Genomic DNA, 27,395 nt, shown 5'->3' on the forward strand with positions numbered 1-27,395 from the left:
CTTCACCATAAAAGTAGATGAATGTATAGTGGAAGCGGTGGAACCAAGAAAGGAAGCAGTTGAACTAATGGGGTATGAAGTAATGTATGATATGTTGATCGGGTATACCTCTACCCTGCTTGCGTCACCGTTAGATGCAAATAAAAAGTGAACGGACACCTACTTAGAGAGGGTAACACCAGTTGAAAATCCTACACAAAAAAAGGGCAAGGTAGTGCCATCAGTAACGGCACCGGTTACCTCAGCCAGTCCAAAAGTGACCAAGCAGTCACCTGGCAAGAAGAAACCTGAGGTTTCTCCTACTAAAGTCTTTGAGAGGAAGCGAAAAAATAAAAATAGATCACCGAAGTCAGAGGATACTGAACCGAAAGTACAACCTAAGAAGACAAGGCAAACAAGCAAGAAAGAAAAATCTACCGGGAATGCACCTGCATTGTCAACACCAGTAAATATAGACATCTCTTCTTATAAACCAATGACACACTATCAGAGGACAATCAAGAACATTAAGAAAAAGGTGCTTGATGATTTGAAATAATATTTTGATGATTTTTCTTATAGTGAGAAAGATGAAGTAGAACAAGAGGTTATTAGATATTTGTGTGTTAATGATCGGTCACCATCTGAAATCATATCGATCACACCTGATTCTTTATACAATTATTTGGACAATAAATGGCACATTGCCATTGAGAAGGAACAAGAAATAAGGGAGAAAGTTTTTGCACGATACTTTCTCGATGCCTCCAATTCTGAATTATTTGTGATAATGGATAAAAACAAAGGTATCTTCTTCATGAGAAGGAGAATACTTAGGCTTCTAGAAGGCAGACCCTCTGAAGTAGAGAAGGACATACATCTACATGCCAAAGTTGTTTTCTGGTTAGATCAAGTGTCTGAGGCCAATCTAAAGGCTGAACAAGCACCTGATCTTACATCAGGCAAACCAAATGAAGTGTTTGACAGTGAAGGAGAAAGAGCTACAGAATAGGTTGACACTATTGATGTGGATGCATTGGATATTGAGGATGTCACTCCTGATAAAGAAGAAGCTGAGAAAGAAAGATAGGACAAAGAAAAAGCAAAGAAAGAGAAACAGGACAAGGAAAAGACTAATAAAGAGAAAGAGCAAGTGGAAAAGGCCAGGCAAGAGGAAGACAAGAGATGAGAGGAAGAGAAAAGGAAAGAGGAGGATAAGAGGAAATAAGAAGAGGATAAGAGGAAACAAGAAGAGGATAAGAGGAAAGAAGAGAAGAAGAAGAAAGAAGAAGACAAGAGGAATGAAGAAGAAAGGAAGAAGGAGGAAGAGAAGAAAAAGAAGGAAGAGGACAAGAAAAAGGAAGAAATGGAGAAGAAAACACAAGAAGAAGAACAAAGGAATAAAGAAGAGGAAAAGAAAAGCGCTGAAGAGAAGAAGGAAGCAGAGAAAATCAAACAGGCCAAGGCAACCGGTGATCAAATCAAAGAGGTTGACACCACCAGTCCTATTGACCTTCAATCTGCAGATGAATCAGAGCTGCTTCAAAGCATAAAGCTTGCATAGGAAAGATTGGAAGCATTGAGGAGGAATAGGGAACAAGATGTCATTCAAATTGTTGTTGACACCCTCACCAGTCTGATTCCTGGTACTAACCTCTCCAGTACCAATTCCTCTTTAGCAAAGCTAAAACATCTTTGCATTGTAGTAGAGGACCAAGTACAATTCTTGGAAGATGTTGCCACAACCACTACCAAAAACAACCATGAAAAGGAACTCAACACTACCTTAGTCAAGAAATCGGATGATCTTAGGTCACAACTTCTGAAATAGTAGAAGGATATAGGTGTTGCTATGGATGAGGGCAAATTACTGCTGAGTAAAATTTGCCAACCCCATCTATTTTGTGATGATGTGCTTAAGCAGAAAGATAAACTCCAATTGGAGTTCTAGGCATACATCAGCAACTTCAAGATACCATATGATTCATTTACTACATATGGTCAAACGGTTCATCATTATTAGCTGCAAATTGCCAGGGTGGAATTAGAAATCTGCAATTGGATAAAAGATTTGCAGGAGCTTCAACTGGTCTTATTTCCTAGACTGCAAGTTCTTCATAAATGTTTTCTCAATCTGGAAGCCATCATGGTAACTCAAGAAATGAGTACCATTGATGCTATAGAAGAACTAGTATTCCAGATGTAGACAAAAAGTGAGGTTGCTACCTCATTACTTGAGTCATGGTCATTGGCCATGAAAACTTTTATGCGAGATTTTAAATCTATTTTTGATAAGTTTCATTCCTTATTGTCATAAACATTTCCTCAATTTTAATGATAATGAGAAACAGGGGTTATTCTGCATTACTTTGTCATTGTTGGCAAAGGGGGAGTAGTATTTAAAATTTTGGTGAATGTTATGTATACTTTCATATAACCACTTTGGGGAGTAGTATACATTGTAATTTCTAGAAAAGGGATAGTGTATATGCTTAAGGGGAGTAATTTTGATTATGGCATATTTTTTGTTGTAACATCACTTAGATGTCAAAATTTTCCTAATTGTTGCCATCAATGCCAAAGGGGGAGATTGTTGGCATTTTGATGATGTTTTGATTGTCATTGATGGACATACCCTTTCTTAATGAATGAGTTATGCTCAACCAGTAATCGTTCCAACCGACCGTATTATGTATCATAGTCTTTAGACTATTGGTGTTTTGCAGAAGATGTTTACCAGTCACAAATTGACTGAAGACCTCAAGCGATATGGAGAACCCAAGCGGTATAAAGACCTCAAGGGGTTCAAATATCTCAACCGATACGAAGGAACAAAGCAGTAGTTAACATTTTCCAATCTTCATTTTTGACAACCGGTAATCGGTATATAGTATGAATAGGTATTACTTTGTGATGAGTTACCAACTGGTATTTTTGTGATGAGTTATCATCTACAGACACTTTGGTGGTGATTTTGTGTTGTGTTACCAAACGTGTCTAAATGCACTGAACCTAGGAACTTGTAGTTTAAACCTATTGGACCGACATGAAATCAGTTTCCTTTATAAGCACATTATGTCTAGGGTTTGAAGAGAATGAAAGATGCATGACGTATGAGAAGGTTATGTGCAATCTTTGTAGAGAAGATTAGGTCTGTGTGAAGAGTTAGAGTGTGGAGATATTGAAGACTGAAGTAATGCTGAAGTGCATTAACAATGAGATATCAAGGATCTAACCAAGCATACTGTGCTAGCATCTAGATCACTCACTTGTTGATTACTCACATCTTCAACAAGTCTGAAACCCTTAACCGGGTAGGCCTAGAAAAGCCTTTGTAAATCCTCTAACAAGGTGGTTCACAACTGTTGATGTGAAATCCTTTAGCAAGGTATTCTTTAACAAAACTTATCTCCTAACAGAGATCTAGATTCCTAACAGGATCTGTTCTGGTGAAAAACATTGTATGACCTTAATCGGTCTGACCTTAACTAGTCTGACTTTAACCGGTCTAGTTTCTATTCTACAGATAGTTACTTGTGAGTTTCTGCTCACCATGGTTTTTCCCATTTGGGTTTCCAAGTCAAAATATCTTGTGTTATGGTGATTGTGCTTTTGTGGGTGAATTTTTTATTTGCTATTTGGTTTGCATTTATCTTAACTAGTTTATTAGTGAATCTGTTATACCGGTTATCTGCTAAATTGTTTAAGAGATTGAGTTCAATATTTATTGGTATACTAATTCACCCCCCCCTCTTAGCATTCATCATGGGCATCCATCAAACCAAGTTGGAGGGGGATTTTTAAGATAGATCTTCAACTTACAAAAAATCATCATGTAATGTCCATCCTAAGAGTACCACTCTATCTTGCAAATCTTTAAAAAGCTCAATGTAATAGTTATATGCATGCACTATGGCCTTAAGGAGCTTGGAGTTCCATTCAATAGTCGAAATATACTCATTTTATGTTTTCTTAAATATGAACGTCAATAAAGGAACTTTCCTATCACAATGAGTTGTGATAGTGAGCTCATAAGGAAAAAATTTGTCAAAACCCTCTTTAAAATCCTCATCAAAAGTTAGTATCTTGAAGATAAATTTCAAAAGCATAGTACAAAACCATTAGTATGTTCATGGATTTCTGATAAGTTTTCTATGGTTACATGATAGTATTTTTACGATTTATCATTCATTTCTAAGGTCTATGCATTTGCAAAGTCTGTACATTCATTTTTCTTCATTTGAGTCTCTCAGAGAAGGGGTTTCTACCATAAACCTTGTCTCTTCTTATGAGTTGCCAATATATGCTTGCTTGGTTACTGAATGGGGGGACTGCTGGAGCAAAGTTTTATCAAAAACCTACAAACCATTGACATTGATTAAGCTTGAAACTGTAGTGAGAGGCTTCTAGACCTATCATCAATCCTAAAGTCTAAAAATACACATAACTTAACATATGACTTAATGGTCAATGTTAATGGTACATGATAGTGTTAAAGATATGACAAATATATGTCAAAGATGTGTAATAGTCCCACAAAGAGATTTAAGAAGACAAAGTAGCCTTAAATGTCAATGTATCAATGGTAAACATTGGTTGCATTAATAGCAAACAATTTAAAGAAGGTATGGAGATAATCATGAGTAAAGTAAGCATAGTCATAGCATGCTAGAAATAACCATAGATAAAGGGGATATAGTTGTGGTAGAGGATAGGTTGAATGTATAACCAAATCACCATGGGATGGAATGTTACAATGCAAAGATAATAGAGTGGTTCCTTATGATAGTGAGAGAAAAGATGACTATTTATCGCCATGAAGTCTTGGGTACAATAAATAAACATTAAGATTAAAATGAGATAAAAGAACCCTAGAGTCGGGTAGAGCAAGGCATAAATATGCATAAATATAAAAGAAAATGACAATGATAGAAGTATTTCCTAGGCTTGTGAAGAGCGAAAGATAGTAGTGTATTGTCAAGGAGACTTACCACAAACATGACAAGGTTCATACATATTAACAACAACTCTTCTGATAAGAATGCAAGATAGAGTATGGATAGAGACCTATGGAAGATAATGGCAGATCTTAAATCATATGGATTGTGTTGACAATTGACAAGATAGGACTCATCAACAATGTAAAGAATTACAATGAGATACTATGTAAATGTTTCAAATCTTTTACTTTCAAGATAGGCTACTTTCTGGGCAAATCTTATATCAATATAGTGATCTTCGATTTTTAATTTTTTTCTTATTTTGCATTGCTTTTACTTTTAGTTGGAACTTTGCTCAAAATTGTGATCAATTACAAAATATTCACAATTGAAAATGTTGCAAAGCTTTATTTTAATTAACTACAAGCAAATAAATAATTCCATTATTTTTTCTTGTGTTTCATAAAATATTGTGTATCTCAAAACTATACTAAAAAAATATAAGCACAATAAACAATATGCATCCATCATATATTAACTTACAAATACTTTCTTATTGATGTAACCCTTACACCTCCTCCTTTGAGTGCAAGTGCTTAATTCTATCCAAGAAAAGTATTCAAACATTATTCAAAGCGCTAGTGCTGATAAAGAGCATGTCACTAGAGTATACTGATTTCAAACAGCAAGACAAGGAAAGCATGTGCACCAAGCACAAGTTGGCTATGAAGTTACTTTGAGTTACCTTTTAGAGTTTTCAAAGGCGGTGTGGGCATTGGCAGTGATATTTCTTTTTCTATTGTTTTTATCTCCTTCTCTGCACGCATATAAATACGGAATATATATTTACACATTTCTCAGTGTTTTGTTTTACTCGTTTCTAAATCTCCGTATTGAGGGCGTATGAAAGATTTAAAAATTAATGGAAGCGTTCTCGTGAGACACCAATCTATCTATGTAAGGAGGCTAGATTGCCGGCTATGTTGAATGGCAAAGTAATATTTCCCATAAAACCGTGAAAATACAGAGAAATCTTCTCAAGTATATCCACGTCGAAATAAATTTTAAATATTTTGCAGGACGTATTGACGGCCAAAATATACTTGGAAATGTAGGGCCGGTGGGGTCCACTATCTCTCTATTCCCAAACTCTTTACAGATTTGATAGCAGATACCTAGAGTATTTAAATATTAGTCGCCTTTTTTATTTATTATTAGGCCTAAACTTAGGGGAATACCTTTTGTAGAGTAATCAATTTTAACCACAATTTAAATGAAATAAAGATAAAATGGTCTACGTGAAAGGGGCGGTGAGGTCGACATGAGCAGAGATTGGATACAATGGAAGTGATGTTAGGGCTGCCTGAGAAGGGGGTTCTGTGACTCGATTTAAAGAGTCTTTGAAGGCGGAGTTTGTGAGGTCCGTGGTGAGGGCATTTATTAACATTTATTCACATTTATTAGGGTACGATTGTTGTTGAGTGAAGGAAACGCAAAGTGTGGCAGTAATGTAGCATTATATTCATCCATGTCTGTTTAGATTGCGTGCGACAGGTTAGTTAATTACAGTCATTAATTGTAAAATCGACGGTGTAAAATGCACAACTAACACGACATGTTTATCCTGGCTAAAAAATGACAGTACGGATTGACTAACACGCATGTTAGTCACGTGTTTTACACCATCAATTTTGCAATAAATGATTGTGATTGACTAACACATCGCTATCACGCTGTACGAAAGGTCCTTTTGGAACCAGAATAACCGCAACCTCACTAATAATCCTGTTAATCGATCCGTACTGTCATTTTAGAACCAGAATACGCATCCATTAGTTTATCTGCAATCTGCATTGAGTTCAATACCCTGGTACGCGTCCATTGGTTTATCTGCAATCTACATTGAGTTCTATACCCGCAGTACCCAAAGCTAAAACCGGTGTCAGAGAACTTTCTCCAATCACGAAGTGATCCGAAAAAAAAACAGGCGCCTCTAAAGATTATGGGCGTGAGACATCACGTTATTTCGGTGGGGTTCCCCATTAATAAGCCTATCGGCTAATAAATTGAATAAATCAGGAATAAATAAATTAAAGACGGGCATTTTTCAGCTATGGGTATATTCACAGCCTTCCAGAGCAAGTGCTTGGACAGCCAAGGAGAAATCCCCAGCCTCAAGCACAGCTGCTTTCAAGGTCCTTATCATCATGACGTTGGCCTTCCGCCATGTGGCGCTCTTGTATACTGTGTCAGCATCTAGGGTTTCAACGTGTCACCTCCGGTAAGGAATGGTGCTCCACCTGGAACTGCAGGTCACGTTGAACACTTGATACTCATTGTCTCCATTATTTGCTCCAGAAACCACTCCTTCCTGCCGGATAAATGATTAATGTCGAACTGCGCATTCTGGCATTAACTCCACGTAGGGACACTCACAACCACAGAAAAACGAACGGGCCAGATCATTTCTATCCTCTTGCATCTTTAAGGACCATTATCAGCCGTTGATCGCCGATATCAGGTCGGTCCCTCTCATAGAGAGCAACCCCTTCGGCATAGTAAAATCTTCTTATTACATTTAGAAAATCAATGAGTAGAGTGCTTGAAGCAGAGAAAATGGCCGAAGTTGTAACAGCAACACTTAATAACGGTTCCAAGATGCCTGTAATGGGCTTTGGTTTGGCCGCAGACAATGTCATGATAACCAAGGGCTCTACACCACTCGAGCATGTTAAGGCCTCAGTGCTTGCAGCCATTCAGGTCAGCTTAAAGATTACTTGTTTATTTTTAGCACCATTTACAGTAAGCTTTTTTCTGAAACCAGGAATGGCATTTTATATGATTAGTCCTCCGGTACTGTTTACGCTCTTTCATTGTATTTCATTAATATATCGATCTCTATGTAAATTCTTAAAATAATAAAGCATGCATGTACTTAGGTTGGTTATCGAGCATTTGATACTGCAAGCTTGTACCTCACTGAAGGCGTATTGGGAGAGTCCTTGAAAGAAGCCTTTGAAATGGGGCTTGTATCTCGCCAGGAAGTCTTTATTTCCTCCAAGCTGTGGGGCACCGACTGCTATCCTCAGGATGTCATTCCTGCTCTCAGAAAAAGCTTAGAGTAAGAGCAGGCCCTGTGTTTTGTTATCAGTGATTTGCCATTCATGATCTATTCTTACGGTTTTCTATTTTGCTGATACAGGGCTTTGAAATTAGAATACTTGGATTCGTATCTGATCCACTGGCCTTTCGCCCTCAAGAAGGGTACTATGTATCCTTTTCTAACACCAGATGATGTTGTAGCAATAGATATTGAAGGGGTTTGGCGGGCAATGGAGAGTTGTGTTGAACTTGGTCTCACAAGAGCAATTGGAGTCGCTAACTTTTCCATTTACAAGATTAGCAATATTCTTGCGTTTGCGAAGATTCCTCCAGCTGTAAATCAGGTATTTACTTTTATATTATTGGTCAAAGATTTAGTGAAATGGGTTTCAAAGTGTTACTAGGGAGGTGGCCTGATTTTTATCTTTCCAACAAAGAAATCGAGTCTGCACAACCCATAAAGTCCAATGTTGTTGTCGTTTTCGTCTATATTTCTTTTATCGGTAATGTAGTAACCACCTCCCGTTGTCAATTTTTAATTTTTATCCTACTACATCACATTATAAGATAAGATCTTATAATGACACAAAGTTGTAGATTCACACCTTATCTTCAAGTAAGATAACCTTATCTTTATATCTCTTTCTACAAATTAGAAGTGTCATATTAAGATTTCATCTACACATTCCGTAAGGACTAATTTATACATATATGGCATACATTGTATGCCATAGTGATTGACTCATTTACATAAGCTTATGCATGTATGACATATACATAATGTGAGTACTTCATGCATACATAATATATACAATATAATCAACTCGTGTACACATCATATACACATAACGGTAATAACTTGAACAACATCACATGTACACAAAGTGACTAGTTCATAGATACATCACATATATAAAATGTGACTAGTTACTGAAAAGGAAAGTGGTTGTTGTCTTACGATATACATATTCCTCTTTTTCGCATTCATGAACATGTCAGTATTAAACTACATCTCAAAAAGAGAATTTTTTGTGCAGCCCATATTACACCAATGGTCTTGTTTTCCTCTAAGATCAATTCCAATTATTATGACAAGACAAGGATCACATAGTACTTTTCATTACTAACAAGCTCATAGGCATAGTAACATGCATCACATAATGTCATTAATAGCATTTACATACCCTGCTAAGCCTCTTATTAATCTTATAATTAAATTACTATGATCAAGATGCCATATGGTTCACATCACGTATGACTAGTATTTGTGGTATCAAACAGTTAAAATAATTTAAGAATCACAACCTAGAGAACCATAATTTAGGAAAGCATAACATAGGAGGCACACACATTCATTTTGATACACTAGTGCCAATACAAAATTCATAATATGGGTTTCTCATAGCATTTATCACTTGTGTGATACTAGTGAGAGCTAGTTAACTCCATACTATCAGGTAGCTCCTCGAATTTATCACCTGAATGCTACTAGTAAAATCATTTCAAACGTATGATATAAAATAATATCTTTTAAAATAGCATCCCCTTAAACTCCTTCATTGTAGAGAAATAATACAATTATCAATGAGTGACTAATAAGTGGGACAAGATATGCTAAGAAAAAAAAATCCTTTAATTGTGCCCTCATAGATTTTCTTTGGACCAACTCTAGTTGTGATTTTAAGAAGTCAATTTATGTATCTATTTCAATTCAACATTCTAAAGTTTAAAGTATACCAAAACATTCATTTGAAATATACCATCTAAAAGTTTTACACCCTTAACTAGTTAATCTAGTTACATTTCCCTAGAGTGATCTATTAAACTATACGATGATTGTTAAGGTCTTGGAGTCAACATTTATCAAACAAGAAACACATTAAAACCACATGAGTAGGCCTCTATTTAGATACATTTAAATATTTATAAAAATCATCACCATAATGTTAAGGGAATGATTCACTTTATTCAATTATTATTTGGAAACAAAAATGGTTTTTAGATAAACTTTAAATCTAGAAATGTAATATTTTATAATATTCCCATTTTGGGTAGATAAATTTCTTTGGATTTTAAATCATAGTCTGGAAGATATAATATCTATCTCACACATATAGAGACAAATTTTCATATTGTAGTTAGTAATACTGACCATTAATTGCTTATAGTTGACAAAGGAAGATATCAAGATTTCCATCCCAATTTTACCAAGGAAAGTAACACATATTTAGAATAGGATGATCATAAAAAAGGATTAAGAATTTTTTAAAAATCAAACCATAACGCATTAAGTAATCATTATTAGATACAATATAGAATTTGTGAATTAGTTCAGTGACAAGTCATGACTATGTTTAAAATTTCCTTATTTCATGGAATAATTGATGTCATTGGGGCCTTGAGGCTTACTCATTGCACCTATACTTATTATTAATAGAAGAAAAAGTGTCATAATGCTCAACATACAAAATTATTAGTTTTCATTTATATAAGTATAGAGGCATTTTGACACATGCACATCAAGTAAAACCATAATGATGCTGACTCAAAATTTTATCCAAGATTGGTGTATATTTTGGAAATCCAAACATAAAAAACATTGGAGTAGATAATTGTTTGATGACAGGTTACTTAACTATTTACCCATGCCTAGATAGTGGGGATGCATAAATTTGAAAGTGATCCGATCACCATATAGTGCTAATTTCAATCTCAAGATGAAGCATATGAGAGAAAGAAAGATATAATCAAGTTTAGGAACAATTCCGATAAATGAAACTATTTATTAAAATATTCCTTCAAACATGGGTTGCAAGGGCATCCTCTAACCAAAAGAAATGTAGATAGGAGCTTTAAAAGAAGATTACTCCCATGTAATTCTCCTAACAGGTCTATTTCTCAAGTGACACACATTTAAAATCTTATACCCAAGTGTTTCACAACAACTCAATTAACTTTTCATGGAAATCAAATATAAAGAATAGTCTAGGAAGAAAACTACATGGGAGAGTAAAACCATTTGATATGACAAATAACTTGTTAGAGTGAATAATTTGTAGTCCCTAGTCAAGGTCTTGTACCTTGTAATTGCCTATTGAGGGGACATATTCAAAAATTAACTTATTCCATAGGTGTCATTCTAGAGGTTAGTCATAATAGTTCCATTTTCATCTAATTTATTGTTAGTTTCCCAAGCATTTCATATTTGCATTATGCATTTAATGATCATGTCATGTTATCTGCTCATACGACATCACACATTCCTTTATAAGCAACATAGTTTATTTTATATATATCACATTCAATCAAGAATCTCTTGTGGAAGTGTTTTGGTCTTGCAACAATTCTTGGGTTGTTGAGGATTCACTTTCCACATTTGTATAATATTTATCATCTTCCTAGCACACATATTAAGAAGATTTAATTGAATTGTAAAAGGGATCATGTCGTAGGAGTTATACCAATCAATGTTGATGGTGACATATCGAAGTCTATTGTTGATTTTGAATGTCCTTATGCTCTATGAACTAAAAATTGGGAGCTATATGGAGATCCTGATACTTAGCCATTCTCAGATTATCCTATTTTAGACTATAATATGCATCTTCACATTTTAGAAAGAATATCCAACTACTATGATACTATTTGTGAGTTTGATTTATTGGAGTACATTGAAACTTCAAAGTATTGCTTCAAAGGTTCCCAACTCTCTTTAGAGTTATTTGATGTACCTTCACCCTCATTAATTCCTTATGTAGATTCACTAATTGATACTCTCATCATTCCTATTCATCAATATCATGTTTGTCTTTCAAATTTAGAGCAATCATTTGATGGGTTACCTCTCCTCTTTGATGATAGTAATTGCACTTCCTTTATCAAACCATATTAATCTTTGGATCTAGTTAAACATTAGTTACTGTAGAGTTCCAATTTTTCACATTATTCCGTGATTGGGCATGTACTTGGTTAGATTGTGGTATCTACATCTTTCATGGAAAAAGATACACTTGATTAATTTTCAGAGATATCACCATTATTCTTCACACTTCTATCTTCTGATTCATATCCTAAAAGGGAAGCATTTCTTTATTTGTATTTTTTTTTGTTTCTTCCTAAGAGAAGGCAATTATTTTGTGATCAATGGATTATATTTTTCCTTTAGGCACTTACCTTTTTGTAGGAAATTATTCTTTATGGGTTTCTTCTTAGCCTCCTTCTTTCCCACTTATGGAGAGGGGATATCAAATGTATCTTTTTGATGAATTCAGTTTGTGGGGTAATTGATGACAACTCCATACATTACTCATCTCATCACTTATTTTCGATCTTAATTCACATTCTCTCTTTTCGATAGATATTTTACCTCAAGTGGATTTTCTCTTCTTTATTTATGAGAGACTTTTTACATGGGTAACAAACATGGCTTAGTAGCCAGAACTATATATTTTAATCAAGGGGAGTGTTAGAGTCAATGATGTCCAATACCTAGTCAAGATCTTGTACCTTGAAATTACCTAGTGATGGGAAATATTCATATTTCAACTTAGGCCCTAGGTGTCATTCTAGAAGTTAGTTATAATGGGCCATCTTTAACTCATTTACTTTTAGTTTCCTTGACATTTAATATTTGCACTAGGCATTTAATTCTTGTGACATGCTAGTTATTCATACTACATCACACATTGCCTCCATAAGAAAGTCATCTCAATCTATATTTCATATTTGAAATGAATCATTATATGCATCCTTATTATGTGAGTTATCCTTTCCATTCTCTATTGTAGAAATTTGTTTTGTCTTGAAAGGATTCTAGGAATGTTGAGATATTGCCTATCTAATCCTACATCAATATCCACAAATGTCCATTTTAAAATTAATTCATACTAACAAAGTTGTTAAAAGGATATAAATTCCTGGATTAGTATTTCAAACCCCATCATAATTCCTTTCGATGATTCCTATCAATTAATTATGCTTGAAAATATGTAGAGATATACAATTATTTTAATAATTTAACAATCTTACACTAAAAAATATAATATTTAGGACACCAAGATCTAAATTTTTTAATTTTTACCATTAATAATTAGAATTTATCATCAATATTGTATAACCCATATAACTTCATCTTTATAGTACCAAAGTCTAGATAATAACCAATTAAAAAGAAAAATTTATCTTTTCTGACATGATTATAATGCAACCACTATTATATAACACTTAATAATTATAGAGCCAATTTTTTTACCATTTTGAGTCTTTGGATAAAGCAATTAGGATAGTTATGGAGTTATATTAGTTTCTTCCAAAGTTTCTTTCAAATTTTCAAACTAGGTATGAAATGAATTTTCACTGATTTAAATATTCATGTTATATATCTATAACTGCATGCTAAAACTAATAAGATGTATGTTTTAATACATGTTTATACATTTATTTTGATGAAAATTACTACCTACTTTATTAAAAATCTTATCGAATAAACTTCAAGTTCCATTTTCTTATAACTATTGCTAGTAATAATTGTAAGAAACAATTATAACAAAGGTTAAACATGTATTCTTAAAAATGAGTACACAATATAAAAAAAATTAATTCATAAAATAAAAAAATATAGGAATAAGAATATTTGTTATAGGTTATTAGGTTTATGTTAAAGATGTAATAGTTTCATTTGTGAATGTCCAATCAGGGTTAGGGCGATAATAGATCCAATTTTGTATTATTGGGAACTCTTTTAGGTTTTGCAAGACTTATGTTATATAGACTTTGTTAACCTTTTTCAAATTAATATAATGGGAGTTGGCCCATCCAAGAATTTATCTACCAAAACCAATATATAACTATAAAAATATAAATTATTAGAAGGATAAGAAATCATCCATGATAATATTAATCATTATATGAGGCAAAGAAACATGTTTCCTATTTTAGCTACTATATAAATATTGGAGCGCCTCTTATGATAGATTTTACCAAGATTAGATATAGTATGCCCAAATTGTTTCATAAAATAATGCCAAGAAATATCAAATATGCAAAGGGTTCCTTAATTCAAAGTACCATGAACCATCAAATTCTCTTTTTACTTAAGAAAAATCCATATGTATGCATGCTATTTAACAACGAACTAAAAACTACACACTACACACATTACATTTTAACAATTATTGAGTAGATATAATTTCTTTTTCATAGAAATTAGTGTAGAAAACTATGTCAAAAATTTGATAGCATGTTAAACAATATAATATTGTAATGAAGGAACACATTTCACAAAGTAATAAATGGTATGTGTATGCAAGAGTGTGGATGTGAACATGTGTAGACACGCGTGAGAACCCATTTAAAAAGTGGATAGAAGCTATATATTATTCACTACTAAAAAATATTGAGAATATAGGTCACTCAAGAAGAACTATATCATGAATTCTAAATGGATATTGATTAAAAATTAATCACTAGTGTAATCCTATAGGGTTCTCTCAAGATTAACACATCATATCTAAGAACTCGTAATCCAATATACACACATGCATTTTCTAAATAGTGTTTTTATGTGAAGTTTCAACATCTTTCTTATTCTATGGATTCTAATAGGTTCCTTCTCATATTCTATATAGAGTTCTAAATTCTCAATTTTTTCTCGCCTAAAAAGAAAATTACTACCAGAAACACATACTAATGGAAAACTATTATAACACAATCAACCAATAAATTTTATTTTGATAAATGTTGGACCATAAATACTTGCTAGAGGATACGCACTTGGAAAGTACAATATTATAGCATTAATAGTTTAAGTTTGTTTCCCTTCTATGTCTAAATGCCTACATTGGACTTCCTCATTCTCCTCTCATGAATAGATATTGTCCTCTCATGAAATTTATCCCTTTATGCTTTTATAGATATCCACATCCAATCCATTGCTACACACTAAACACATACCTTCCATTTTTAGTGTCTATAAATGTAATTCCATCCCATATTGAAGGGAATTTTTGTCCCTTCATTTTTTCATCCTTGTTGTTAATGCTAATCTAATGTATTTGTACTAATTTTGTTTTATTTAATTTTTATTTTCATTTTAATTATTGTTCAAAGACTGTGAATATTTTATAGCATGTTCAATACTATAAATCTACAATTAATGAACATATTTCACAATGTAATCAAGGTTGTGTGCAAGAAAGCATGTGCATGTGGACATGTGTAGACATGACTGTGAACCTATTTGGAAAGTTGATAGTCTCTATATTTCACTCTATTGACAAATAAGGAACATACAAGGATCTACATTATGAAGCTAAAATAAATATCCATTGTCTAACAACCCCACAATAGAATATTCCTATGCCTTTATTTTGGGATTCACACATCTCTAAAACAACTACTCTATATAATAAATATTTACATCCTAGTAGATAATATGTAGTATTATGTGGGTAGTGCAAGGCCATTTTGCATCAAAATATATAATTTTTATGCTACTTGAAAGGGATAGATGCCTTGTATTCACTGGCATAAGTTTATATCCTTATGAGACAAGAAATTGAACTCAGCTTTAAGACTAGGTAGATACCCTATTTTCTTTGATAAATTTCCTGAACTTGATGTATATGTTTATTTTATGAATGAACGGGGACTGACCCTATCCAATTGTTTAATTATCAAAAAATATATATATACACCTGCATTTGTTAAACACAATTTATTGTATGAACATGTTCCATAGCCTTTATTAAGCAATTGTTTTTAATAGGTTCTTTATTACATTCTAAATAAAATTATAGATTTTTCATTTTTTCTGATTAAAGGAAAAGATTGTAAACATATTAATTAAAAATTGTTGAGCATAATTAACTACTAGAACAATTCTATTAGAATATGAATTCTTCATACAGAAAGGATGTTGCAACTTACATAAATAAGCTTAAATAGACAAACTCTCTTTTCTAATCTTTCTAAATATCTTCATCATCTTTTCTCCTCCTCCATCCTTCATACTTTGATGGATGTCAAAAACATGCTACATGGCTCCCCACTGAAAATCTATTGAAGATTTAATGGCTATCTATAGCAATCCCTTACCATTTTAGAGGTAGGGTTCCTACAATACACTCATGAAATCCAAGTTTACCTATTATATCTTATTTTAATCCACCGCTCCTCTCAATTTGAGCAAATCAATAGTTTCAAGCTGGGAAATAATTAATTCCACCTTTCTTAAACTATATTTTAAAAAACAAATTCCATATAGAATGTATGTCACATTCCGTGAAGGGATGTGATTGTTTAGTGACGAATCTATTATTTAATATTTTTTAAATTTGCATCCATAATTCTTTTATGGATTTTATTAAGGACCTATATTTTTTTTGGCATCCATAATTCTTAAGTGGATTTTATTAAGGACCTTATTTTTGGTAGGACTAATTTTGTTTCCTTCAAGGATTTATGTATCGATTTTGTTCAAGTTATCTCTTTAAAACCATAGTTTGGAGTTCACCTCATTAAAAATGGTTTTATATCGTCTCATTTTGTTATTTAGGTCACATAAAATATTAAGTTAAAGAATCATTCTATAACTAGTGTATAAAATTGTTTGGTATTGTTTTAATATATTATATAATTTATTTTCTAAATTCCAAGTTGTATGTTACTGAATTTGGATTGTGCAGGTTGAGATGCATCCTGTCTGGCAGAAGAAGAAATTGAGGGAGTATTGCAAGAGTGTGAATATTCATGTTTGTGCATGGTCGCCATTAGGAGGTCCAGGAAATTCATGGGGATCGAACAGTACCTTAGATAATCCTGTAGTAAAAGAGATTGCCGCTAAACATGCAAAAACGCCTGCCCAGGTATTTCTGAATTTGATTATATCTTAACCATATAAATCAATTGGAATATAAGTAATTCAGTCTTAATTTGTCTACTTAGGTGGCATTGCGCTGGGGAATAGAAAAGGGTGTAACTGTTATAACCAGGAGCTTCAATCCTGTAAGAATATCAAAGAATTTCCAAGTATTTGATTGGAAATTGGATGAAGAAGACCACCAAAAGATCAACAGCATAACACAGGAATCGACAGATCTGGTGAGGAACTTCTTTGTGAATCCAATAAATGGACCTTTTAAAACAGTTGAGGAATTTTGGGATGATGAACTCTGAGTATCAAGAAATAAAATATTATTTGTACAACCAAAGCAGTAGAATCAATGTGTTATTCTTTGCAGGCCCGGCAAAATGAATAAAAAGAAAGCTTGTTTGTAATCAATTTATTGTGGAGTGGTATTGTTTGTAGGAGTACGAAAGATTTGATTTTATAAGTAATTTTCTTTCCACAAAGAATGTTAAACCTAGAACAAAACAATTACAGAGATTCATCAATGGTAGCGGTGCGCCAACGTTCGATGGTTTTACATGAAAAGTGATAGACCAGTATGACAAAGCATGAACAAGAAAAAACTCGGAGTCTTCTGTTTTAATGAAATATAATTGGAAACATTAACGTGTGAACTTCCTTCAATTTAACAGAAGAAATTACCAGCTTGCAATAATTTTAATATACTTTTAATACCATTTATTATGGTGATAGTAAGATTTACTTTTTTTCTACCCCATCGTGATTCAAAGTTGCGTGAATCTTTCTTCCAAACTGTTAAAAAACTTATATGGATTAATTTAAGCTAATAAAGTTATCTTAGATATGTCTATTCAAAATTGTAGAGAAGGAATTTTAGGTTTCATATCATAATAATCCCTCTTTACTCTCATTCACGATGTATCCATGAATACAAAAGAATTTGCTTAACAAATGTCTAAATATAATCACAATCATTGTACCCTTCAAATTCATATCATAAGTATTCACCCTTATACTTGATTCAAGTATTTGATTATTTGAAAATAAAAAACATTGAACATTACAGTATTTGTATTTATGCTTGTCCAAACCTTTTTCTCAATGTAACCCTCTATTTTTCATCTGGTTCTTATGATTTACATGCTCTGTGTGTCATTTGTGATATTAGTATCTTTAGCTGAACTGGGCAATATGAGCATCCAAGAATTGTTAATCCACTAGCTGTTCACAAATACAAAGTAAGTAAATTATTTTTTCCCATTTTAGGTCGACTCTAAAAGTATTTATTTTCTTATGCAGCATAACAATGAAGACACATATTGTGTCAAATTTAGTGATCAAATTTTGGGTTACCCAAAAAAACAATAATATGAGTATGATAAGGTAAGAATAATATGAGTATGATAAGGTAAGATTTATATTATTTGTGGGAAGAAGTTTCTTTGAAACTATGATGAGGATTTAATCATGTTGAAAATACAATTTATCTCTCCGAGCTTCTGTATTGTGTCCCAAGAGCCATGTTCACATGCTGTATGTAGTGCAGACTCACTAGCAAAGTAAGTATCGGACAACCTAAATTATAATAGCAAAGAAAGTGTTTAAATTGGAAAATTAGGAAACTTTTAATTAAAAAAAACCAAAAAAAACCGATTATTTGAATACATGCATTAACATTTGAATATGAGGCCTACTTATTTCTATATCACATAAACAAAGACTAAACCTTTAAAACAAAAACCGATTCTTTGAGTAGATGCATTAACATTTGAATATGAAGCTTACTTATTTCTATATCACATAAACAAAGACTTTCTTAATTAAATGTAGGATGGCACAAAACATGAGAAAAATAACCACACAACATTAACATAATTTTTTTTTTTTTTTAAAAGGTACTTTTTTTTTTTTTTTGATAAAAGTGGATAGAACCACTGAACTATATTAATTTTTAAAAGTTTTTTACAATGTCTGGATCAAAAAGCACTGAAGGGAAAGAACCAGTAAGAAAACCCTTCAGTATTGCTTAAGTAACACAAGCCTATTCTACCCGATACAAAATGCCCATTGGCATAGTACATCAAAAAAACCATCCCAATTACATAAACCGCATTAGATATAAAGGAAGCCGTCAGCAAAAGCATATAGAAGGAAGATTAAAGTATGATCACCAAAGGATGCATAGCCATTGCTGCCAAAAAAACACCAATCTGAAGCACCCCTGTCTATGAAACACAATTCTCCAAACCACTGGTTAGAATGATACCACATAGAAGAAAGAAAACCATAATCAGAGACCCTATCAAAATAAACATTGTAATCAAGCATAACAGAACCCAAATGAGGAGAAAAAGAGGATGTTGAAGTCCTCACGGAGCCAAAATAAATCCAATCCATAGAAAAGACCACAGAACGATCCAAGAAAAAAGAAACAAAAGAAGGAGCCAATTCAGATACCAATTGATCTGTAGATTCCAAGATCTGAAGGATAGCCACTAGCCACCAACCTGAACCAAGAGCTTTCGGACGAAACAAAACATTTTGACATATAATATGGAGTGACAAAAAAGAGAGAGACATAAAAACCCATCGCAATAGTTCCATATATACCATTCACACAAAGGAGCATTATAAAAAATTGGATAAACCTCCACAAGTGTGCAAGGCGCATCCCCGACATATGATGACAGAAGATCAAGCAATAGGCTGGAAATGTAAAATTACCCAATGCAATGTGGAAATGAGCATGCCACAAAACCACAATTCTCACTGAAAACCCAAAAATGAAGCAAGCTAACACGTCACTGTAATCATCAGTGAATGACCGAACAAGGAGAAAGCACAAGCGAAGATACCCAAGACATCCCTCCCAACTTAACCGAACATGATTAACACACACAAACCCAATCACCAAGAAATGATTAAAGAAAAGTGCCCACGCAGGACAACAAACCATAACATGTAATGAGTACTTCCAGAAAGATACTCAAAGCACCTTTATAATAACAGGCCAATTAAATATGAAATGAAAGGCACACCAGACTTATTCAGAACAAAAAACATGCCAAACCAATTAGGCACACAATTGCAGACCCCACACCCTCCTTGTTCCATGTAGAAATTCTTGCCAAATATTCCTTTAACAAGGGGGTTCTCATAAGGCGAACAACACCCTCCTCAATGTCACATACGAAAGAAAAAGACACACCCAATAAAGAGGCTGATGAAGACTACAACTATGCCCAAACTATTTAAGGCACCGAAATGCAGACTCCACACTCCCCTCGCTCTATACATAGATACTTACCGAATATGTCATAAGACAAAAGAATTATGATAAGGATAATACCCTCCTCTATAACATATGTGAAAGAAAATATTACCACTATCCATCCTTACTGGTTACATCAGAAGATAACCATTACATTTACCATGTAAGCTTACCTCCTTTACTTCAAATATTCCAAAACCGAGGAAGGGATCTCATCCACACTTACCTCCCGCATATTAGCATCACTATCAATGGCTAAGTTAGCCAAGAAATCTGCAATCTTATTCACTTCTCTATAATAGTGGGAAATCAAGAAGGAATCAAAAAAATCTAATTTTTGCAAAATATGATCAAGTATATATTGTAATTGCCAAAAATTTGACTTATTTTTCATGACACTTTGAATAATAACCATAGAATCACCCTCAATTATATAGCCATATCCAAACCAAAGGACAAAGCAAATAATTTTGCACAATTGTTAGACTTGAAACCAATCGCATGACAACGAGCTTGACTAAATCTTACCTTATGATCATAAATTACCATACCTTCCCCTGCTAGGACAGGGTTCCCACGAGAAGCACCATCAAAATTCAATTTAAAGTGCCCTTGCGGAGGAGGTTTCTAGCAAGCAAAATTTCTCTTACTTATAGCATTAGTCTTATTCAAAATAGATCCATGAGAAGGTAAAATAGATAACATCCTCCAGACTTGAGTTACCCTACCATCTCAATGAGAAAAAGAGGTAAGGTTTTCCAAATTCTTATAGATAAAAGACAAAAAAACTTCAGAGATGGAAGATTCAATCCTCAATAAAACCTCAGCCAAGGAAGATCTTGTTTGTTTAAAAATCCTATTATTACACTCTAACTAAATATTCCAAATCACAATAGATGGAGAAATAATCCAAAGACATGCATAGAAAGATGAGGCAAATAGGAGAGGCCCGGCTCTAAAGTGGGAAAGGAGATCCTTACTAATAAAAAAGGATAGATTTATCTTTTCAAATAACCACTGCTAGCAAGTATAGGCAAAATCACAGTGAAGAAACAAGTGTGCAGAGGATTCTAAATTTTTATTACAAAAGACACAAGAAATATTGCAATAATACCCAACCTGTCCAACCTCATTCCTGTAAGGACCCTATCCTGTACTGCTAACCAAGCAAAAGCACAAGCCTTTGGGAGGCATGCCATATGCCAAAACAACTTGTATGGCCAAGTAGATAAATATTTAGCAACCAAGAGAGAATTATAGCCATCATTAACTGTGTACTTACCAGAGATATTCCTTGTCTAGATAAGTTCATCGTCAGCATTAGAAAGAATTATTACTCTCTCTCCGAATTATTACTCTCTCTCCCCAACATCTTTTCATATTCCAATTTCACATTTTGATCAATATCTATAAACTCAATTGATTTCCATCTTGCCACCTTAAGATTCGCACTATACTCAATTTCAAAATAATCAGCCACAAAGACACGCCAAAGGGAAGAAAGAGTGGAAATTAAAGGAGACCAATCCCTCGAATTCACCAGAGGGGGATGTCCATTCCAAACTTCCTCCCAAAACCTAACCTTTATACCATTATGAACAATCCATGAGAGATGAGGCAAAATCACTGATCTACATTTACATAGAAAATTCCAAATAGCTGAACCAGACGGTAAATTAGAAACTTGAAAAACATACTCTCTTGGTCCGTTATTTAAATATTTAGAAAACATAATCTGTGCCCAAAAGGAGAAGGTCTCTCATACACTTTTCAAACCAACTTAGCACCTAAGGCTAAATTTTGAGTTTCCAGACTCCTAATACCTGTGCCCCCAAGGTTTTTTAGGCAAACAAACTTTATCCTATGCTACCAGAGGGAGTTTCTTGTTACCATATTTATTATTACTCCAAAGGAAGGACCTAAGAATATCTTGCAAACTAATAATAGCCACTTTCAGAGACTGCAAAACAGACATGAGATAAATAGGAATAACATTTAGGACAAACTTAATAAGAACAATCTTACCAACCAAAGATAACCATCTATGATTCCAGGATAGGATCCTTCTAGAGATAACTGAAATAATCTTATCCCAAAACTCAACTTTATCCTTCTTAATGAAGAAAGGTATACCAAGATAAGAACAAGGAATATTTCCAGATGCAAATCCCCCAAAAATCTTCAATCTATCCTGAACCAATTGTGAAGCATGAAGGAAAAAAATCTTTGACTTATCAACATTGACTCTCTGACCAGAAAAGGATGCATAATTATGTATTATCCCCTTTATCACTCGTGCCTCACCCAAAGAAGCCTGACCAAATAACAAGGTATCATCTGCAAACAAGCAATGATAAATTCTTTGTGGAACATTCTGAATCCTAATTCCCTTCCAAATCCCTCCCAGCTTAACGACTCTTATAGCCCAACTCAACGTTTCAGCTAGAAGAATGAACAAGAAAGGAGACAGGGGATCCCCCTACCTCAAACCCCTAGAAGAGGAGATAAAACCACTAGGGGAGATATTAATTAGAACTGAGAACCTTGCAGAAGAAATACAAGCACGAATCCATTTGACCCATGCCTTGGAAAAGCCCAATTTAAGTAGAACAACACACAAATCCCCCCATTCTACTCTATCATATGCCTTCACCATATCTAATTTCAGGATCATGGTCGAGATTCTCTAAGTAGAAATAGAATACAGAAGCTCATGCACCACTATATCTCCCTCTTTCATCTCCCTTCTTGGAACAAAACCACCTTGTTCTAAAGAAATGATCCTAGGCAGAATTTTAGCCAACCTTAAAGAAATAGCCCTGGTAAAAATCTTGTACAAAGTATTACATAAAGCAATAGGGTGAAAATCAACAAATGTCTTGGTAACCTCTTTTTTAAGAATAATTGCAATCATTGTAGTATTAAGCTCTTTCAAAACAGACCTATTCTTTCTAGCTTCCTCAAGGGCCAATAAATCATCATTTCTCACAAAATCCCAACATTTCTGAAAAAATAAAAGAGTAAACCATCTGGTCCCGAAGCCTTATCAGGGTTCATTGCAAAAACAACATTCTTAACTTCATCCAAAGAAAAAGGAGACATCAACATTTTATTATCTTCTGAAGATACCAAAGAAGGGATATTAGAATAAATGTTATTATGAAGATTGCCATGCTCCAAAGGTAATATTGACTTAAAAAACCTAACTGCCTTTGAAGCAATATCCTCATGTCTTGTTAAAAATCTGCCATTTGGACACTTAATACAAGATATCCTATTTCTACTTCTCTTAATTTTTGTTGAAGAGTGAATTTTTTTTGTATTTCTATCACCATCTGAAAGCAAGATCTCCCTTGATTTCTGTCTCCAATAGATTTCTTCTATGGTCAAAACTTCTTCAAGCTCTGCTTTTAGCAATTTTAGTTCATAAAAAACAAATGGCACCATACCATGTTTAATCACATGTGAATTAAGACATTCAATCATATCTTGAATCCTCTATTTTTTCTTAAAGATGTTCTTAAAATGAAAGATATTCCGTTCTCTAATATTCAATTTCAAAAAACTCAACTTCTTAGCAATCTGAAACATTCAGGATCCAGAGCAATAAGGAGCAGAACTCCACCATTTTTTGAGCAAAGGCAAAAAGGAAGAATCTCTAAACCACATAGGTTCAAATTTAAAAGGTGACTTAAAAGGAGCTTTATCTTCCATAATTGATAGGGAAATTGGAAAATTATCTGACCCCGAAACTTGAAGAATAGAGGAAAAAAATTCAAACTCTGAATCAATCCAAACATCTGATAACAAAGACCGGTCTAACCTTTCCGCAATCTGATAAAAAGTACTTATTTACATATAGGAAAAATCATTTACAAGTTGAGAAAACAAGTAACTCTTCTTTAAAATTTGTGAATTCAATTTTAGTATCAAGTATTCTAGGAAACTATAAAATAGATCAATTGTGATCATGAAGATTGATGCTTTAGTTTTATGTAGAGAAAAAATAGTTGGGTATATATCAATACTTTATAGTGCCATGTATATAAGAAATAATTTAGTATTTGGGGATGACCCCACAACACAATGGTTTGTTCTGATCCTTGCCCAACAAGTTTTCAAAGGTGAGCTAATGGAGAGATAAGGAGGGCAAAATATTGGAACTATAAAGACTAAACATAATTACAAAATTATGATAAGACATTGTAGAATTAATTTAGAAATGTTTGAAGATTCATATTTGTGAATGTTAAATATTTTCAAATTTTTTATCTCTCCACATAAATTACATGAATTTTTTAATATATATATATAAATAAATTTATACATTAAATATAAATATAATCATAATCTTATTCTTAAAAAATTAGATTATATATTTTTTTATTAATCGTATAATTTATTCATATCGATCACTTCAAATATTACTGCTAGTGCGTTTACAAATGAGTGCTTCTGCATATTTACGTGCGACCTCTTAATTTATTTTCGAAACAAGTAATAAAACAGATTTAGGCTGAGATTTACTCTTGCATATGTCGAAATTAGATTAGAGATTGATTAAGTCGGAAGGAAATCTTATAATTGTATTTTCCTTCAACCCACGTTAATCCCTTGACTGGAAGTACACATGCCTTCAAAATTTCAATCTTAATATTATAAAATTCGTTGTTTGTATTTTGTTTGGTAAGATTTACTTTCGCTTATTCAGTACTATTCTATGCACAAAAATAGGTATACGCAATAAAGATTGTTTTCTACTGTTAACGATACCAACACGAAAAAAATAATAAAAAATGGTCGAATAACAAAAAAAAAAAGAAAAAAAGAAACAGATGGTTCAGACACATGCGATCGCATTGCTCTCAGACGATATCAACGATCGTGAAAGTCAGCCGATTAGATTCAGGGTAGATATTTATCAGTTTGACTGATTTGATTTGTACTGGTTGGTTACGGATATTGTTTATTTCTAAAATAATTATGCTGAGAGGTATCTATAATGATATCAAAATGTTTCTAAATAAAAATTTATTTTTGAAACAATTTAACATGTATATAACCAGTAAAAGCATGAAATATGGAGGTGTTATTTTATTACTCCAAACAAAATAGAAACATGGTCACTTATCTCCAACTAGATTCACAACTTTTTGCATGCAGCAGTTTAATGAATTTATATTTTTGATGTTCAGTGTTTTAAAAGAATATTTATTTTACAACGATTCTCTTCTATTATAAGATATCTCTCGATATATTTTACATATATTTTCTTAATATGAATATACTGATATAAGCAGTTTACAAATTCAAGGTTGTGCAGTGAATCAGATATCATTAGATTGGGCTATACTATATTTAAGACTTTTGTAAAAATATTAACCTTGATAGAACCAGTAGCTCAGAAATAATGTTTCATAATTGGAAAGTAGAGTTTTTTATTTTTGGCATGCTAAATTTATAATATGTTTAGCCTCGGAAGTAGGCCTTCGTTGTCCAATTCTGCCATCCCGTACTTCCATTCGTATATATTATTTCTACGCCCTTTTCAATAGAAGATTCCTTCCTACCGTGCTCCAATTACAAAAGACTCCCATCGCCATTGAATTTCTGAGCAAAGAAAATTTGTCTGATTTCTAATATTAAAATTCATAAAGAGAGTTATATTTTGGATTTCGCCGCATGTCTTTGCATGTAATTAGCTCAGACGGCTTGCATGTCACGACACTTTGTTACGTAGCCACTATAATACATACAATTTACTTAAACTAGATATAAGTAAGATATAATATAGAAATTTCTAAAGATAAAGATATATATATATATAAAATTAGATTCGTATCCAAATAAAGTTTGACTAACATAGTAAATGTACCATTCTTTTATCTAATTATGATATTATGACAAAGGGGCTCCAAAGGTAACTTATATATCTAAAATTCAAAGAATCAATGGTTTATTTAGGATACAGACTATGACAATGGATGGATTCACAAGATATGTGTTTACTTGATTAAAGCATGTGTACCTTCTTCTTTAAAAGATATATATATGAATGGTTAGAATTTATCTACAAGATAAGTAATGAATATTCATGTAGACTAATCTTTTCATTTAGATTATAAGACTATTTAATATTCTACGATTAAGAAATATCTATTATTATTATTTTGAATAAGATACCATTCTAGTTTTCTTCTATAAATGAAATGAAGAATCCTAATTGGTTTCATAATGTGATAACAATTACACACTTCCTAAGTTTATTATCTCTATTTTTTAACTAAACTAATTAATCATCCACAAAATCTTCCATAATACAATGAAACATTTTATCAAGAATCACTAAGAAGTTTCTCATGTATTATCTAAACCAAAAGATATCACTTGATTATGATAGCCCAAAATATAATTTTATATTTAAAATCCATTTAAGTTTAGCAATATTTCCTTTTTCCTATGGCATAGTGATCTAGAGTATCATTTCAATCTTAGAAAAGTGTAAATCATAACATGTGCATGTTTATTAAGACTTCTAAAATATAGACATAGTAGCTTCCATTCAGTTTCCTTTTTATAATAAAATTTTTAAATATCTTTATAACACTTGGATAATCAACAAGATTAATGGAATGAAATTATGGAAGTTTTATGATTCTTCTTTTACCACAATAGTTTTACACAGATGCATATTTCTTAATCTCTACTAAATAGCTATAACACTTGATATATAGTGTGATAATGCAATATTAGTGATGTATCTACTTCATACCCACTTACAAACGATATCACTAAATTTTTATTATACTATTTCTTTCTATAAGATTTCTCAACTAGTCATATGTCAATATTGATTTCTAAAGATTTCCCAACTAGTCCCATCATTATAAGTGCATACATATGGTGGGTGAAAGATATTTTCACCAGAATATATTTGTTTAATGTTTTGATTACTTATAATTTATTATATTTAATTATTTTATCTATTTTAATTTTTTTATATGATCGAGCTAAGAATCCTTTCATATTTCTTTATTTATTATGTGTTGATATTGATGTCAAAAACTTTCATGTCATGTCTAATTAAAATTTTATTGTAAAATCTCATGAATTTGACAATGGCTTCTTCATTTTCAAATATAACAAATAATATGATTTTTGGTTTGTCCTAACTTGTAAGATTGTGGTATTTAATTTGAAAATGGATGGTTAGGATGGTGGTCTTTGTATGGGT

At 32.7% G+C, this 27,395-nt stretch overlaps 1 protein-coding gene across 1 annotated transcript; it reads left to right on the plus strand.

Moving 5' to 3' along the window:
- The first annotated feature begins 7,536 nt into the window (after positions 1 to 7,536).
- On the plus strand, positions 7,537 to 17,416 carry LOC131029991 (non-functional NADPH-dependent codeinone reductase 2-like). Its single transcript, XM_057960675.2, has 5 exons — positions 7,537 to 7,679; positions 7,859 to 8,040; positions 8,122 to 8,365; positions 16,706 to 16,885; positions 16,965 to 17,416. The coding sequence occupies exons 1-5, from the start codon at positions 7,578 to 7,580 to the stop codon at positions 17,193 to 17,195; spliced, it is 939 nt and encodes a 312-aa protein (XP_057816658.2). The 5' UTR covers positions 7,537 to 7,577; the 3' UTR covers positions 17,196 to 17,416.
- Positions 17,417 to 27,395: the final 9,979 nt, after the last annotated feature.

The sequence above is a fragment of the Cryptomeria japonica genome, chromosome 7, assembly GCF_030272615.1.
Source record: "Cryptomeria japonica chromosome 7, Sugi_1.0, whole genome shotgun sequence".
NCBI lineage: Eukaryota > Viridiplantae > Streptophyta > Pinopsida > Cupressales > Cupressaceae > Cryptomeria > Cryptomeria japonica.

Bases quoted from the DNA above. Each gene is read 5' to 3' on its own strand.
- LOC131029991 (XM_057960675.2), top strand. From the start codon at position 7,578: ATGCCTGTAATGGGCTTTGGTTTGGCCGCAGACAATGTCATGATAACC. The intron at 8,041-8,121 runs GTAAGAGCAGGC...TTGCTGATACAG, and splicing joins GCTCTCAGAAAAAGCTTAGA to GGCTTTGAAATTAGAATACT. The intron at 16,886-16,964 runs GTATTTCTGAAT...TTGTCTACTTAG, and splicing joins ATGCAAAAACGCCTGCCCAG to GTGGCATTGCGCTGGGGAAT.